This window comes from Bos grunniens, chromosome 3, assembly GCF_055505025.1.
Source record: "Bos grunniens cultivar Pamir isolate PY7600 chromosome 3, Bosgru_T2T1.0, whole genome shotgun sequence".
Lineage (NCBI taxonomy): Eukaryota > Metazoa > Chordata > Mammalia > Artiodactyla > Bovidae > Bos > Bos grunniens.
In genome coordinates, this window is record NC_141167.1 from 55,751,656 (window position 1) to 55,767,087 (window position 15,432).

A 15,432-nucleotide genomic window follows, 5' to 3' on the forward strand; every position below is an offset into this window, starting at 1 on the left:
TAGTAATTTTCTGGAGTGAATATATCACTTTAAAGTGTAAGTATTTATTCCGTTATTTGCCACCTTGCTAGATCTCATAACATCACAATTTTTTTTTTTTTTTTGTAAACTGATATTCTTCGTCTTATATTCTTGGATAAATATGCCATAGTAACTGATATCATATTGGAGAATTAAAAGAATTAATGAAGATTCTGAAAGTATTAACAATGGGGGTACAATCGACTGACAGAATTTGATTTGGATATTATCTAATCTGTGGAGGTATAAGCAATAAAAGATAGGTATAAATTTTAAGATAGGTAGCTGAACTTACCTACGCAGATGGTTCCATCATTAGTAATAAACTTGTCCTGGTTGTTGCTGGATCTGAAACCAGGTGCACACATACAGTAATAACTTCCCTGTGTGTTCGTACAGTTAGCATTTTCACCACAGGATTGCGTTAAATTTCCACACTCATTATCATCTGTGGACATATCAATTTAAAACATTATTCTTGTAGAATTGAGATGGATTCCTAATATTTTCCATCAGTTTTGGGGAATTTTCCCTGTTAAATAGTATAAGGTATGTGATATTATTTCTAAGAAAAATTGATAATAAGAATTCACGTTACATACTTGATTATTCTTGTTTAAATGTAAAACCTTTGCAGTTACAAAGCAAGGTAGAAACTCTTACTGCAAAAGCACTAAACAGAGCTATTGAATTTTATTGGATTATTTTTCAAATGTTTACATATAATTTAAATATCACAATATTAATAAATATCTTATTGGTGAACTTACAATACTCAAGTCAATAATCAGTCACAATAATACTCACAATAATCAGTCAAAAGGATACCATAAGATAAAAATGAAAAATCAGAGATTAGAAATTGATTTTTTTAATCATTTATCATTTATTTTTGTCACTTACTCTCCAGAAGAATTTTGTGTTAACAGGTTTGTATCCCTTCATTTGTTAATATATCTATTTGTTATCATATGCATTGTGTGATATATGAAAGAGTATACAAACAGAAAAAAATAATATCATGATCCACAGTCCTTATCCTTATACTCTTATAATATAATTTATCAGAGAAGATACATAGATTCATAAATCTTTTTTAAAAATTAGAAAGCAGATTCATATTACCTGTCCAATGAATGAAATAAAAAATAAATGGTTCTCAGAAGTAATTACGATTGGTTGGAGGAGACATTAGATCCCCTCGTGTGCTGAAATGTGCGTCCCAAAAAGATATACTCAAGTCCTAATCTCTAGGACTGTGAGTGTGACCTTACTGGGAAACAGGGCTTTTGCAGATATAATCAAGTTAAGATGTTCAGTTCAGTTGAGTCGCTCAGTCGTGTCTTTGCGACCCCATGAATTGCAGCACACCAGGCCTCCCTGTCCATCACCAACTCCCAGAGTTCACTCAGACTCACTTATTTAACTTATATACAGAGTACATCATGAGAAACGCTGGGCTGCAAGAAGTTAAGATGAGGGCATACTAGATTAGGAGGGGCCCAAGAGTGGTGTCCTTATAATACATTATTACATAATATAATGGTGTCCTTAGAAAATTCAGAAATGGAGCCACGGAAGACAAGGCTATGTGAAAACAGTGGCAGAGACTGAAAGTAATGTAGATGCAAGCCAAGGAGTCCCAAGGACAGCTAACTAGAAGCTAGAAAGACATAAGCAAAGATTCTTCTCTAGGCCCTACAGAGAGTGTGGACCTTCCAACTCCAGGATTTCAGACTTCCTTCTAGAACTGCGAGAGAACAAACCTGTGTTGTTTCAAGTCACAGAGTTTGTGCTAATTTCTTACTGCAACCCTAGGGTACTAATAGACCCAAACCGGCTAATCTCCAAGACAGATAAGTACTGATTAGACAGAGAGAAGCAAAGTAATTAAAAGGAAGGTAAAATCTGGGGCAAATATTCAAACATAAGGGTGACTGAGATGTTTCTGAAGGCTGAGGGAAGCCTAATCAGCGGGCCCAGGGAGAAGTCATAGGGGAACATGTATGAATTGAGTTTGGAGAATGTCTTGAATTTTTATTCTCCATTTTAATCAAACCAAGGTTAATCTGGGGGATTCCGGGTAACTCAGCTGGTAAAGAATCCGCCTGCAATGCAGGAGACCCCAGTTCAATTCCTGGGTCGGGAAGATCCCCTGGAGAAGGGATAGGCTACCCACACCGATATTTTTGGGCTTCCCTGGTGGGTGGCTCAGACGGTAAAGAATCTGCTCACAATGCAGGAGACCTGAGTTCGATCCCTAGGGTGGGAAGATCCCCTGGAGGAGGACATGGCAGCCCACTCCAGTATTCTTGCCTGGAGAATCCCCGTGGACAGAGGAGCCTGGCAGTTACAGTCCATGGGGTTGCAAAGAGTCAGATTTGACTAAGCACAGCACAAGGTTATTTTTAAAGATTTATTTATATAACATTTAATTTATACACAGGTTATTGAACACATATATTGATAACTAAGAGTTGGAGGTTTTCCTAAATATTTCATAAATATTACTTCACTTATTGTTTACATACATTCTAAGAAGCAAGTGCCATTATTACTCTCTTTAACTGATGAGGAAAATAAGCCATAGAGAAGAAATGTAACTTGTCAAGGTCACATAGCTATTTAGTTAGAGCCTAGTAGTTTGGTCCAATGCCTGTTCTCTTTGCTGTTGCATCCTGCCGCCTCTGCAAGGATAATTTTACAAAACAAATATATAAGGTAAGAATGTATCTGATGGATTATGGGTCTGTTTTGAGAGAGGAAAAGATATTGAGGTAGAGATTTCAGAAGAAAAATAGAAACTTTATTTGTAGTCTGTCTCTCACTTAAATTTTATTTCCATTTAGTCATTTTCAAACATTACAGATATAAGTACAGAAGTTACCATATGACAGACAACTAAATGTGAAGTCCTCTTTTTTTTTTGTTTTCAAAAATTACTACTATGGTCACGGCAGGTAAGATTTGGAAATCCTATTTTTTTTTAAGATATTCAACCTATGAGGCTCTATTACACAATTTTATTTTATTATCTATATGTTTTATCACTTTGACTTAGTATATTAATAGGCCAACTGCTACAAATACATTCAAACATGTAATGATTCAACACAATAAAAGATTCTTTGCTGCTCTAGTCAGAAGCCAAAGTTAGTATTCAGGTTGATGGTGTAGCTTCTTGCATAATGGTTCAAGGACCCAGACTTGCTTCATCTAATGGCTCCACCACCCCCATCGGGCCTCCACATTGTCTGTATTTATCCTGGTGGGGAGCTGGGTTCAAATAGAGCATAAGAGAGTAATAAGCCACAACTATAAATGGCACCCATCACTTTTATCCACATTCTATTTACCAGAATTCATTCAAATGTCCACATCTAACCACAGGGAAGCTGATGGGTGTAGGCCAGCTGTGTGCCAGGAATAAGAAAGAAGACATTTTGAACAGCTAAAGTTCTCTGCCATACTTATTCTTTCACAAGTATGTGCTTGGTTGCTTCAGTCGTGTCCCTGCGACCCTATGGACTGTAGCCCGGTGCCTCCCTAGAGGCTCAGCGGTGAAGAATCTGCCTGCAGTGCAGGAGCCACAGGAGATGTGGGTTCCATCCCTGGGTCAGGAAGATCCCCTGGAGGAGGGCTCATATACATATACAACATGCCTATGAGGCAGGCATTATTGCTATTTTCAAATAAAAAAACCTAAAGTATAAAAAGCTAGATTAATGTGATCAATGGCACACAAATAAGTGGCAAATTTTGACTACAGCCTTAGGTATTCTGACTGTCAAAGAGATCTCACTCTTCTTAAGTACTATGCTATAAAGAGAGTTCATAATAGCTATTATTTATTGAGTGTTTGTTGTATGCTAGACACTGTGATAGGAAGATTACCATAAAATGGAAATACACTGTGACCACCTCAAAAGGTTTCTAAGAGATTACAAGGGGTTCATGAGCAGACAATGCTTACAGTGGTGCTTAGCATTAGTATGCAATATACAGGTATATTATTTTCTGTATACTGTTATTATTATTTAAGTTACTAGAAATATGATCCAGTTACACTCCACTTAAAATTCTTAACAGCTACTTGGCCTTTAATATGTAAAATAAGTCCTTCATAAGTGACCGAGACTTATCCCTTCTCGTGAAGAAGTGAGCTTCCAAAGTCTGGAAATAAGTTTAAGTTGCTTATCCTTAGATATGTATAATAACAAATGTATTCTTAAAATATCTATAACAAAGATCTCAAAAAGTACAAATTCCATTAGTATATGGATAGAATATATCCACACTAAATACAAAGAATAAACATCAAAATTTGTTTCCTTATAACATTTTTACAAATTCCAATAATACAGTTCATGATAATTTATTGAAAAGCCACTGGGAAAAAAAAAATAAAACCTATTTGTAATTTTATTACATGAAGATAACCACTCATTCCATTTTAAAGATAATTCAGATTATGTAGACTCTCCACTTCTTTTGTATATGGCTTTATATAGTACTTTATTTTAAAGTTTTAATATTAACTTTATTTTGCTAAAAAATATTCCATGTTCTTAAAAGTCATTCAAAACATCAATAAAATGGTATCATTTCATTTTGACATAGGAAAAAAATACAATTTACTTATAATATATCTCTGAAATAGACTTTCAAATATTTGAGACCTGACCTTGACTGTTACCCATGAGGTTCCAAGCTCAACAAGTGAAACACCTTTATTGCTCCCAGAATAACCTTCAATTCAGGCCTATCTCACAGTGAACTGTAGGACCCTGTGTCAAATTCATTTCCTAGGCCTGAGGCAGGCCTGTCCCTACAACAAAAGTGGAAGGCTCTTTGCTCCAAACATAGGCCTGAATCTACTTTCCTCACAGGACCATTTCATTTGTGTATAACCAGTTAGTAAGAAAAACTCGTCAGTCTATGAGAAGCAAGATCATTCTCTCCAAAGCCTAGAGCAAAGCTAGGCCAGGCCTCACACCTAGTATCTTCTTCACGTTAAGACTTCAGGCCTCTTTTCATTTCTCCATAGGCACCTCTCCGACATTTTGGGTTCAATTCCATTGTTTCCTCAAAAGTTCTAATTTTCAGTATGTGGTCTGATTTACTCTAAAGTGAGTAAAAAGCTTGAGTACCAAGAGAAGACTTTTGAGCTCCCCTTAGAAGCTTCCCTGGTGTCTCAGACGATAAAGCATCTACCTCCAATGCAGGAGACCTGGGTTTGATCCCTGGTTTGGGAAGATCCTTTGGAGAAAGAAATGGCAACCCACTTCAGTACTCTTGCCTGGAAAATCCCATGGACGAAGGAAGCTGGTAGGCTACAGGGGTCACAAAGAGTTGGACACGACTGACTGACTTCTCTTTCTTTCTTTCTTTACAGGCCAACAACTTGGAGACGTGTAAATACAAAGATTGAGTTCTCAGAAGCTTCGTTAGGCCAGGCAGGTGGGTGACTTAAGTCTGATTCCACCAGGAGCCAGACAATAGAAGGAAGTGTGGCTTATGATACAGGGAAGCACACAAATCTAAAGGATTTAAAATTTCAAAAATTTGAAAATCATATTTAAAATTTTTTTCAGATTTAGCATTTGGCTAGGCATTTGTCACCCCTAAATTAAAGCATATAAACGTTGAGGGAGTTAAGTAAATTTGCTGAAAATATGATAATAAAGTAAGAGAAATAGAAAGGCCATCATATAAAATGTTGGAGTTCATACTTTATTAACATGTGTGTATTAATTATTAATTTATCTATTCTGTATACAGATGTACTGTATAACTTTAGATGACTATATGCACACATATACTCAGAAAGCAAACATTTATGTCTATATATTCATTCAAAATAAATTAGACTAGTTTATTAAAATTACCTGAGAGCATGTCACAAATTGACACAGAAGTATCTAAATCAAGTTGAAGAAAACTACTTCATACACATTGGATTTGACTCAATCATTCAGTTACTCAAATATTTATGGAACTTCCCAGTTCCCAAATGTGAATATGTCCACATTGGGAAATAAGTAAAAATTAATCAAAAAGTCAGGATCTGTGCCCTGCTGTCAGAGTTCACATTCTAAAGCAAGTTAACACAGAAGCATGTAATTGAGTTCTTATTAAAAGTTTCAATTTTTATCTCAAAATTTGACTCCTTTCACAGCATACTGGGAGAAGTTTATATTAACTTTAAAAGGAATTGTGCTCTCGGATCAGTTATTGGTAATATAGAAAATGATGAAGATTGCATCCCTTGTGGTCTATAGCTGCAAAAATGATATGCAAAAATACAGAGGAAAAGAATTCACTAGATCTGAGTTATTGGTCAGAATCCAAGAAAACCAGCCATTTTATACCACCTGATTGTTTCTGAAAACAAATTAATGTACCAATATATCATTTGATTTCAATTTATTTTCAAGTTTTGGGTAACACATTAACCAGAAGAAAAAAAACAAACAAAATAAAAAACAAAGATTCATACTGACTTTTGTGTTTCTCCCTACTATGTAGTCTTGAGCACTTGACCTCTTAGCTTTCTTATCAAGAATTTGGAAATAAAAACATTTTCTAATCTATCTCCCAATCTTCTGGGCTGGATATATGATATAGGCGAATTCCCTAAATGGTCTGATTCCAATCTTGTTCCTTGAAATACCACTTATCTGAAAGTAACCTCTTCTCTTCCCCCAAGAGAGTGGAGATGGGCAAAAAATTATCTTTGTGAAGTACTATATAAATTTGAATTATTTAAATAGCTTTAAACTTCCAGTGTCTAACATAACAAAAATTAAGTTTCAAGGAGAAAATTTATTTGAATGAGTATAAGAAAATATATGACTGTTTCTTTTGTGCTCTTATCTCCATTGTTTATATCAATATATCAGTTTAGTCACTCTCTGTGATGTTATATTTAATTCCTTGTAGGATTATAAAATAAATATTTAGGATTTCACTTGAAAAATTCATTTTAATACCATTAAAGAGAAGACACATTATTTAAAAATGATTAAAAAATGTTAATAAGGAGAAATATTTGGCATTCTTTCAGCAGAAATTCTTACTGGCTCCTGTTTAACACAGCAAGCTGAGCACTACAAGAACAAAGACACACACCTAACATATAACAACAGGATCCATGGCTGCTGGAGAAGACAGACAAAACCTCAAATTATTAGCATGTGTTGTATATAACAAATAAACAAGGTATTTAGCCGTATACTGGTAACTCAGAGAAGCAATGGTTTCCTTAGCAAGTTTTCAGGATAAAAGGGGGAAGGTTATTCTCAGAGGAGGTTTAGAAAAGGAAGAGATGATTAAGCCAAGCATTGAAGTATAAGAATTAACACAAATGAAATGGGCTCCAACAATCCATTCAGAACAAGGGAAGAACTCACCCAAATGCCTGAGGCCTGCAGGAAGAGAACAACCATCAGGCTGCCCAGGTGGCTTAGAGTTTAAAGATCTATTTACCAATTCAAGAGAATCAAGAAACGTGGGTTCAACCCCTGGTTTGGGAAGATTCCCTGGAGAAGGAAATGGCAACCCACTCCTGTATTTTTGCCTAGGAAATCCCATGGACAGAGGAGCCTGGCAGGCTACAATCCATGGGGTTGCAAAAGGGTTGAATAGCGAATAAACAACATATTGTGGAACACTGGGTAGCATGGTAGAGACTGTAGGGCAAGATTCTATGCAGATATGTATGGTCTAAAGTGGGAAAATGCTTGCTAAACATTTTGGACTAAATTCAGTGGGTAAAGGATGAGCATCAGCAGATTTTATGTAGAAAAATCTGATTTGATTTGATCTCAAAACAATTTTTGAAACATAAGGAAAATGAGGTAAGACCCAGGTAAACCTGCTAAAACACTGTAAGACATGAAAAACTAAACATAGTCAAGAAGAAATTAGTAAAGTGGTTAGATCAGATATGTTTAAGTGTTAAAAGTCAGTCATCTGGTGATGGAAAGGAAAGTGGGTAGGATTCAACTAGATTAGGCATAAACTGGAAACTGTCATCTGGATGACTACCATCTGATCTTCATATTCTTTTTTTTACTTATGTGACTTCAAAATTTTTCACAGTAAAATAATTTTAAATTATTAGTGTGGCTTGGAGACTAACTGGATATGAGTTAGTTGGACAGAGGAAGCAAGGATGATCCACGGGTTCTGATTTGGAGGGATTTGCTGGGTATATTGATTCACGAGGACAGAGAGAAGCATAGGAGGAGAAGCTTTGTGGCTAAGAGCGAGTTCATTTTTGGACGGGGAGACTTGTTTAATCACAAGCTGGAGCTCAAGACTCCCTACTTCTCTTCCAAAGGATGGGTCAGAACCAGGAGCCTGGCAATTATTAGGCTCCAGTACTCTTGTCTGGTAAATCCCACAGATGGAGGAGCCTGGTAGGCTGCAGTCCATGGGGTCGCTAAGAGTCGGACGCGACTGAGCAACTTCACTTTCACTTTTCAGTTTCATGTATTGGAGAAGGAAATGGCAACCCACTCCAGTGTTCTTCCCTGAGAAACCCAGGGATGGGGGAGCCTGGTGGGCTTCCATCTATGGGGTCGCACAGAGTCCGACACGACTGAAGCGACTTAACAGCAGCAGCAGCAGCAGTGCAGGGAGCAAGCTTGCTGTCTCCTTTGCACTCATCTCTAGATGGATCCTTTCTCCTGACTCCTCCTGCTTTGATCTCAGTAGTTTGAACGAATTCTGCCTTGGCATTATCACACTCCCTTGTTTTCCTTTTTTCTTTCTTCCGTTGTTTTTTGTTGTTGTTGTTGTTGTTGTTGCTGTGTTTTTGTATGATTCTACTTACTTGAGTTTGCTTCCTTAGGATGTGAGAGTAGGTAAAAAGGACCAAAGGAGTCCCTTAACCTGTGTTTGGTCTCAAGGTTGACCAGAAAATTCCTTGGGGTTCCACATGATTCAGTCCAGCCTATCAGAAAACTACACAGGGCTTTAACATAACGCATAACCATCAACCACAGGTTAGTTGAGTGCTAACTAAGCTTCCCAAAAACATATGCCAGAAATATCTCCTCTCAATATGTTTTTGGAAAGCTTACTTAGCACTCAACTAACCTATGGTTGATGGCTAGTTACTTGTTTATTGTGGACTTATATTAAAAACTAGATCAGCATGATTTGTACCTCATAATCTGAAAGAAGAGAGAAAATATTTTTCAAGTATTCTGCTAGATGGCTCATTTAAGTTTATTTAATCATTATAATAACACAATGATTGATATGATCCTCATTTTACTTACTAGAAAATTAAAGCTGAGATGGGTTAAATCATGGTAGTTTAGAGAATCTGCTGTACATGGTTTTTATATTAATATTTAAGATTGCCTGACTCTAAAAACCAAGCTATATCTTTGTATTGTAGGGTGAGGTGTATTTTGTAAAGTGTGCTTCTAAACAAGTCATAGTAATGGGTATCTAATTCTCTAAATTCAAGAGTGATACTGTAGGAATGACACATTTTGGGCAACAACCATACAATTATATTACTTCTGTATAATAAAGTAGAATTTTACTGGTTTTATAAGTCACTGGCATTCCAGAATGTGAACAAGATTTTTGTTTATATTCCACTTTTCAATCAACTGACCATAGGTGTGGTAGAGAAAATATTCCCCTTTCTTTTTCTAGCACTTGAAATATTATTGGCTGGGCTCAAATTGATTATAACAACTTGAAAGCCAGAGAACTTTTAACAGCAGCATCCCTCTTACACACATTTTCCCTCTGGACACGATTGCCAGGATTGCTCCGTAAATTTGAACACTAAAATGACTATAACCATTATGTGATTTCTTGTGAAACAGGCCCTCTAAGTCAAAGGTGGAGCAATGCAGAAGCTTCCCCCACCCCCCCCCCCCACCCTATTTCTCCCCAAGGCAGCCTACTGGGCTCATTTGTTTTCAGTAACACTGGTAATTCTCTTCTCATATCTAGCACTCTCTAATGAACTTAGAAAAATCTTCCTTACGAGTCCCCTCAATTATAGACTTCCTACAGTTTATCTTTTTCTGGGGAATATGAAGGTAAACATATAGTTATGAGGTAAGGGGGAGGAAAAGGTCAGCAGAAGAGAAAGAAAAAAAAGCAGAGCTGCAATGAAACTAGAATGAGTTCAGTCAGTCAAGAAAAGTAACGGAGCTATTGTTTTCACACTGGAACTGTCATTACCAACCGTTCTACAAGACAAGGAAAGGTATCAAAGGAGAGATGTGGAATTATACCTTTTTTCCCCTCTGGGAATTTCTTCTGTGCCTGAATCTTTAAGTGCAGCCCAGACTACACATATGATATACACATAAACCACCCCTCCACATAAACATACTGACATCTGCAGAATAATTAAGAAGACAGAGAAAAAAAATAAATTCAATAGTGAAGATATACTTCAGTACATTACTTCCTACATTACCACTGTTGACTATAAAACACACAGTATAAAATGTACATTTCCCATAGCCATACAGTTAGTAAGTCTGATTTAGTAAAATAAAAGTGAGATACATCAAATGCAAAATATGAGAATTTATCATGGTAAAGACAGAAGAATTACACAAAAATAAAGGGTTCATGATGGGTATTTAGTATTAAAAACAAATTTTTAGTAGAAATGTGTTTGTTAAATTGTTTGAAGCAAGAAGTATCGTTTGAAAATTTTCTGAAAGGAAAAGTGTGCCTTTGACTATGGATCAGATTTTGCAAATGCTATATAAACCAGAAAAGAAAGATATGTAGGAGGGTCTCTGTCGCTCTTTTTTGCATTTACTTATTTTCTGAGGGAAAGAACTTAAGAAAATATTCTAATTTTATACTACTGTCATCTTTTCTGTCCCCTCTTTCTCAGAATTGTTAAAACACACGTTTTAGAACAAACAAGCAAAACCGAGTATAAGAAAAATAGGCAAATAGGAGAAAAACAAACCATTTTATTTCTCTAGACACTGGAAACCACTTCTCTTGTTCATTTGATACAAATGGTGGGATGAAAATCCTCATACATGTATTTTAAATTATAAATCAATTATTCTGAAGTTTTTTCATTTCACTCTATCTATCAATTCTAATAGTAAAAATGAATGATACTCACATATAGTCCTTCTGGTGCTGTTGTGATGGTTATGAAACACTTTTAAAGAAAATAGCTTTATTGATTTTTGTTTCTAATCATTAAATAATATATATTCAAGGGGAAAATCAAATCCATGACAGAAAAATCATGCAAACTTGAAACTGAGTCCCCTGAAAACTGAGTTTCCCTGCAGAGTTTGTAATAAATCTCTCTATCCCCCTTCTCTATAACACTGTCTTGTTCTGCTCCTGTTCTCCTTAGGATTGACAAGTATAAAAGAAAAGAGGGAATGTGAACCAAGAAGGACTCTGCAGGGGCCTTTTTAGGTACAGTAGCCCTCAGTATCCCTGTTTCTTTTTGTAGAGAAAAGGTTTTAGACTCCTAGTTTTTCCCCAAGTTCTAAGGAGCAGATTCAAGTACTTACTGATGCAACAATAAGTCATAGGACTTAGTTCCTCCAGAACGGACATAGATAATAACCTGAATCCTATCTTTGAGTGGTTCTGCAGAAACTAAGACCTTCTACCCATCAGAAGATGGTGATTGCCTGCTGACCACAGAACACAGACCCAGACTGGTTCTGACCAAAGGGCTGGTGATTAAGATTTCTGAAACATCACCCTGCTGCCTCACCACCAACCAACCAGAAGAAGGTTCATGAGCTGAGCACGCATCCCTGCTCTCCTTGGTTGGTGCCCTTCAATAAATGCTGTACTTTCTTTCACCGTAAGTCAGTAGATTGGCTTTGCTGCACTTTAGGTAAGCAGATCTAAGTTTGGTTCAGTAACAAGCTCTTGGTTGCTAAAGAATTTACCAGTTTACAAAGAAAAACAATTAGAATAGTATCAGAATCTTGCTAACATAATTGAGAGACTGTAAAGTACTATGTGTAAGTCACTGAGATAAAATGACTGTGAGACCAGTTCTGTAATTCTCTAACCAGACAAATAAATCTGAAAACATTTGTAAAAACATGGATTCAAAGAGTAGGTCACCCACACATTCTGTGAAGAAAGCATTCAAGATACCTCCTGAATCAAATAATAATGAATTTAGAAGACAGATGTCAATAAGGGAAAATGAGATGGAGATGTAACAATGTTGTAGACAATAAATTCTGCAATATATAAATTCAAATGAATGATTATTATGATTATGAGTGTGTAATATAAAAGATAATAAGGATTCTTATAAAAATTTACTGAAAGAAAACCTAATAAATAGCCTGGATATAGTGGGTTCATAGAGTACATATTACTTTTGTCAGATTGAGGACAGTACAATAGCAAGTAAAACACCCTGTAAAAAGGAAGTTTTGTTACCTGATTTTGGTAAAGTGCAAAAATGTGAGTTTGATTGTGAGTAAGAACAGGAAATGGACTGAAAACTTACAACTGAATTTTCAAAAAAGAAAAAGTAAACTGATTAAATAAAAATTAAAAGAATGAATGAAACTATAAGTAAAAATAGCTAATAGAAATAATTTTGATGACATAAAAATATCAATCAAAAACATCAACTGTCATGCTAAGTGGAAAAGACTAATATTTCCCCATTAAAAGATACAGCTTGTTAGTTTCCAGATGAAATCCAGATCTACTCTGCTAATAACAAACACACAGTTTAAAGCAAACTTAAATCGGAGGAAAACAGGGATGGTACTTTTAATACGCAAAATACCCACATTACTAACAGTCTAATTTAATTCTTAATGAAACCTTGTTTCCTTAATTTTAAGACATCATACATTTTATAACACTTCACTGATGTAATAAAATATTTTGGGGAAAAATTATATCTGATCTACACTTACTGAAAGTTCAAAGTTCATTTATCACACAGATACATAGACCTCTATCATAAAATTGGCTCTAATCCTTTTTAACATTATATTCTAATATAATTTGTAGTTACCTTTGGAATCCAACAGTACATATGTTATGATAATGTGATGCTTTCCTTAGCTTGTGATCATAAACTTGATCTCTGTACTTACTGCATTAACATGTGGCAGAAGTTATTAAGATACAAAAGCTGTCAAGAGGTCTGTCTGCTTTTTCTTTTTAGCTAAAGTAGGTTTCTTTTTTGTTTCTTGTTTCGGTGCATTGAATAGCATTGAAAATTACATAACTTCTCAGCACTCAGCTTTGGTTTCTGACAGACAAGACTCCCCATGCCTGAGAAATATTTGTTCCTGATCCCCGTGTTGGTTATATCAGCTTTCCCAAGCCTTGTTTATTTTACTATTGATTGCTAAAGATATGACTGTTACTATCTGAGCAAGAAATGGCAACAGACTTGAAATTTATTTCCCTATCAACTAGTTCATCTTGATGTCAAATTAACAATGAAAAATAGTATTTGTCTAAATTTCAAGTCTATCTTACCTTTTAATTTGGGCGAAGGCTCATTTTTCAAAATTCTCAATCTAATATACTTTTTCCTTATTTTTCAATTCTTTCATGTGAAATTAGGTTTCCTTATTATTATTTTTCATAATATATAATATAAAATAGTATTGCTGACAACAGTGAATTAAATTAGTTATCAACAGCATTAAATGCTAACAAAATTTTTTAATTAAAATTATCCAAAGTTTTAGAAAACAAAACAAATAAAAACCAAAAACTTATAAATAATCCGTAAGACAGAAGAAATCAGAAAGTTTAAGAAAAATTTTGTAGCTTTTTCATAGTGGAAATGAGTACATAATTCACAAAAGAAACTTAAAATATATGATTGCAAATAAATATTTATCCATACCAATATATAAAGAAACTCAAAATAGCAAATGCAAGGTCAATTATCATCTATAAAATGTGCAAGATATCTAAAAAAATTGTTACCTTTTTTATTAAACTTAGAGATTTGTTGTTATTTTGTGATCAATAAATAGTCCTTAGTCATTGGTTATGACATTATCCCAAACTATATTCCTTATCTGTTACTAATAAAGTTTTGTAACCAGGACTGGGGCATAGGGCAGAAAAAGCAAAGACACATGAACATCTTCCATGACATTGTACTCCAATCCTGCCTCCACTCACACTTTAGGATACGTTTTTATCTTGGGGAAAATGTCAGAACAGTCTTTGGATTGGTTGGCAACCTGGTATCACGACTTTTTTTTAAATCACAATTTACTGAAGTAATGGAATTCAACTTGTACTTCCTTTGATCTTATTGGTCTGAAGTCATTTTGCATTACTTGAATACTTCAACTTTTAAATTTCCCATAACTGTAAATGAGAAAATAGAGGAATTTACGAGAATGCTGAACCACAGCTGGTGTTACAGGAGCACTCACATATTCTGCTAATGGAAATATATTCAGTGATAAATCAAGAGCCTGAAGAATGGCCAAATTTTTGCCCCAAGTTATTTTTTTTGTAGGTGTTTATTCAAAGGTTCAAAGATACGGCTAAAGTTAGTTCAAGAATGTTCACTGAAGACATATAATGGTAAGAATAAGCAAGCACCTAAATGTCAATGCAGGAGACATGAGTTCAATCCCTGGGTCGGGAAAATTCCCTGGAGAAGGAAATGGCACCCCATTTCAGTATTCTTGCCTGGGAAATCCCATGGACAGAGAAGCCTCACAGGCTATAGTCTATGGGGTCATAAAAGAGCCAGCTACAACTTAGCAACTAAACAGCAACAACAACAACAACAACAAAATACCCATCACAAATCTTTTGAATTATCTGATAATTTACAACCATTCAAAATAGTGTTTGAAGAATACTGGCTACCTTTAGATAACATTCATAGTTTAGTAAGTGAACCATCCTGAAAAACACAATGATGAATCCTAACTTTGCTTACTAATAAGTTGAAATATCTCTGATATTTTTTAAGAAAGATGCTTACCTGGAGGCACATCCTTATATGAATTATTTCACTGAAATAAAGATGTGGCTTTTTTTTTTAAAGTATCTGCTTGTACCATGATTTTTTCCAAAACTTTACAAAAGTTATTCAGATTTTTTTAAAACTATACCTGTGCCCATGAGCACTTTATGATTTTACATATTATATGTTGTAAATAATATCTAGAGTTTAAAATTATCACACAAATGCCATAATAAATATTTAAATCAGGTTCCTGGAAACCGTAAACCTTTGGAACAGACCGTAAATCTGACAATGATACCTTGCTACTGAAACATCAATTATTGCCCTGACATCCTTATTGAGTGATCTAACATATTTGCCTCTATCCCAGACCATATAGATTGAAAAGCCAACTATGAATGGGGTGCAGAGTTAAATTTTGAGATTGTCATAATTCTTCT

The 15,432-nt window shown here is 35.1% G+C and overlaps 1 protein-coding gene across 9 annotated transcripts in view; it reads right to left on the reverse strand.

Annotated features, from left to right (window-relative positions):
* ADGRL4 (adhesion G protein-coupled receptor L4) overlaps positions 1 to 15,432 on the reverse strand; it is a 144,449-nt gene that overhangs the window by 64,553 nt on the left and 64,464 nt on the right. For 7 of the 9 annotated variants that reach the window (XM_086390764.1, XM_086390762.1, XM_086390761.1 and 4 more), the window contains one exon: positions 317 to 469. The exons of 1 other annotated variant lie outside the window; for it this stretch is intronic. In XM_086390764.1, coding sequence (XP_086246890.1) covers positions 317 to 469 — 153 coding nt within the window. Of the gene's footprint in view, positions 1 to 316; positions 470 to 15,432 lie in introns of those variants that run through there. One more of the 9 variants, XM_086390767.1, reaches the window with a different exon arrangement.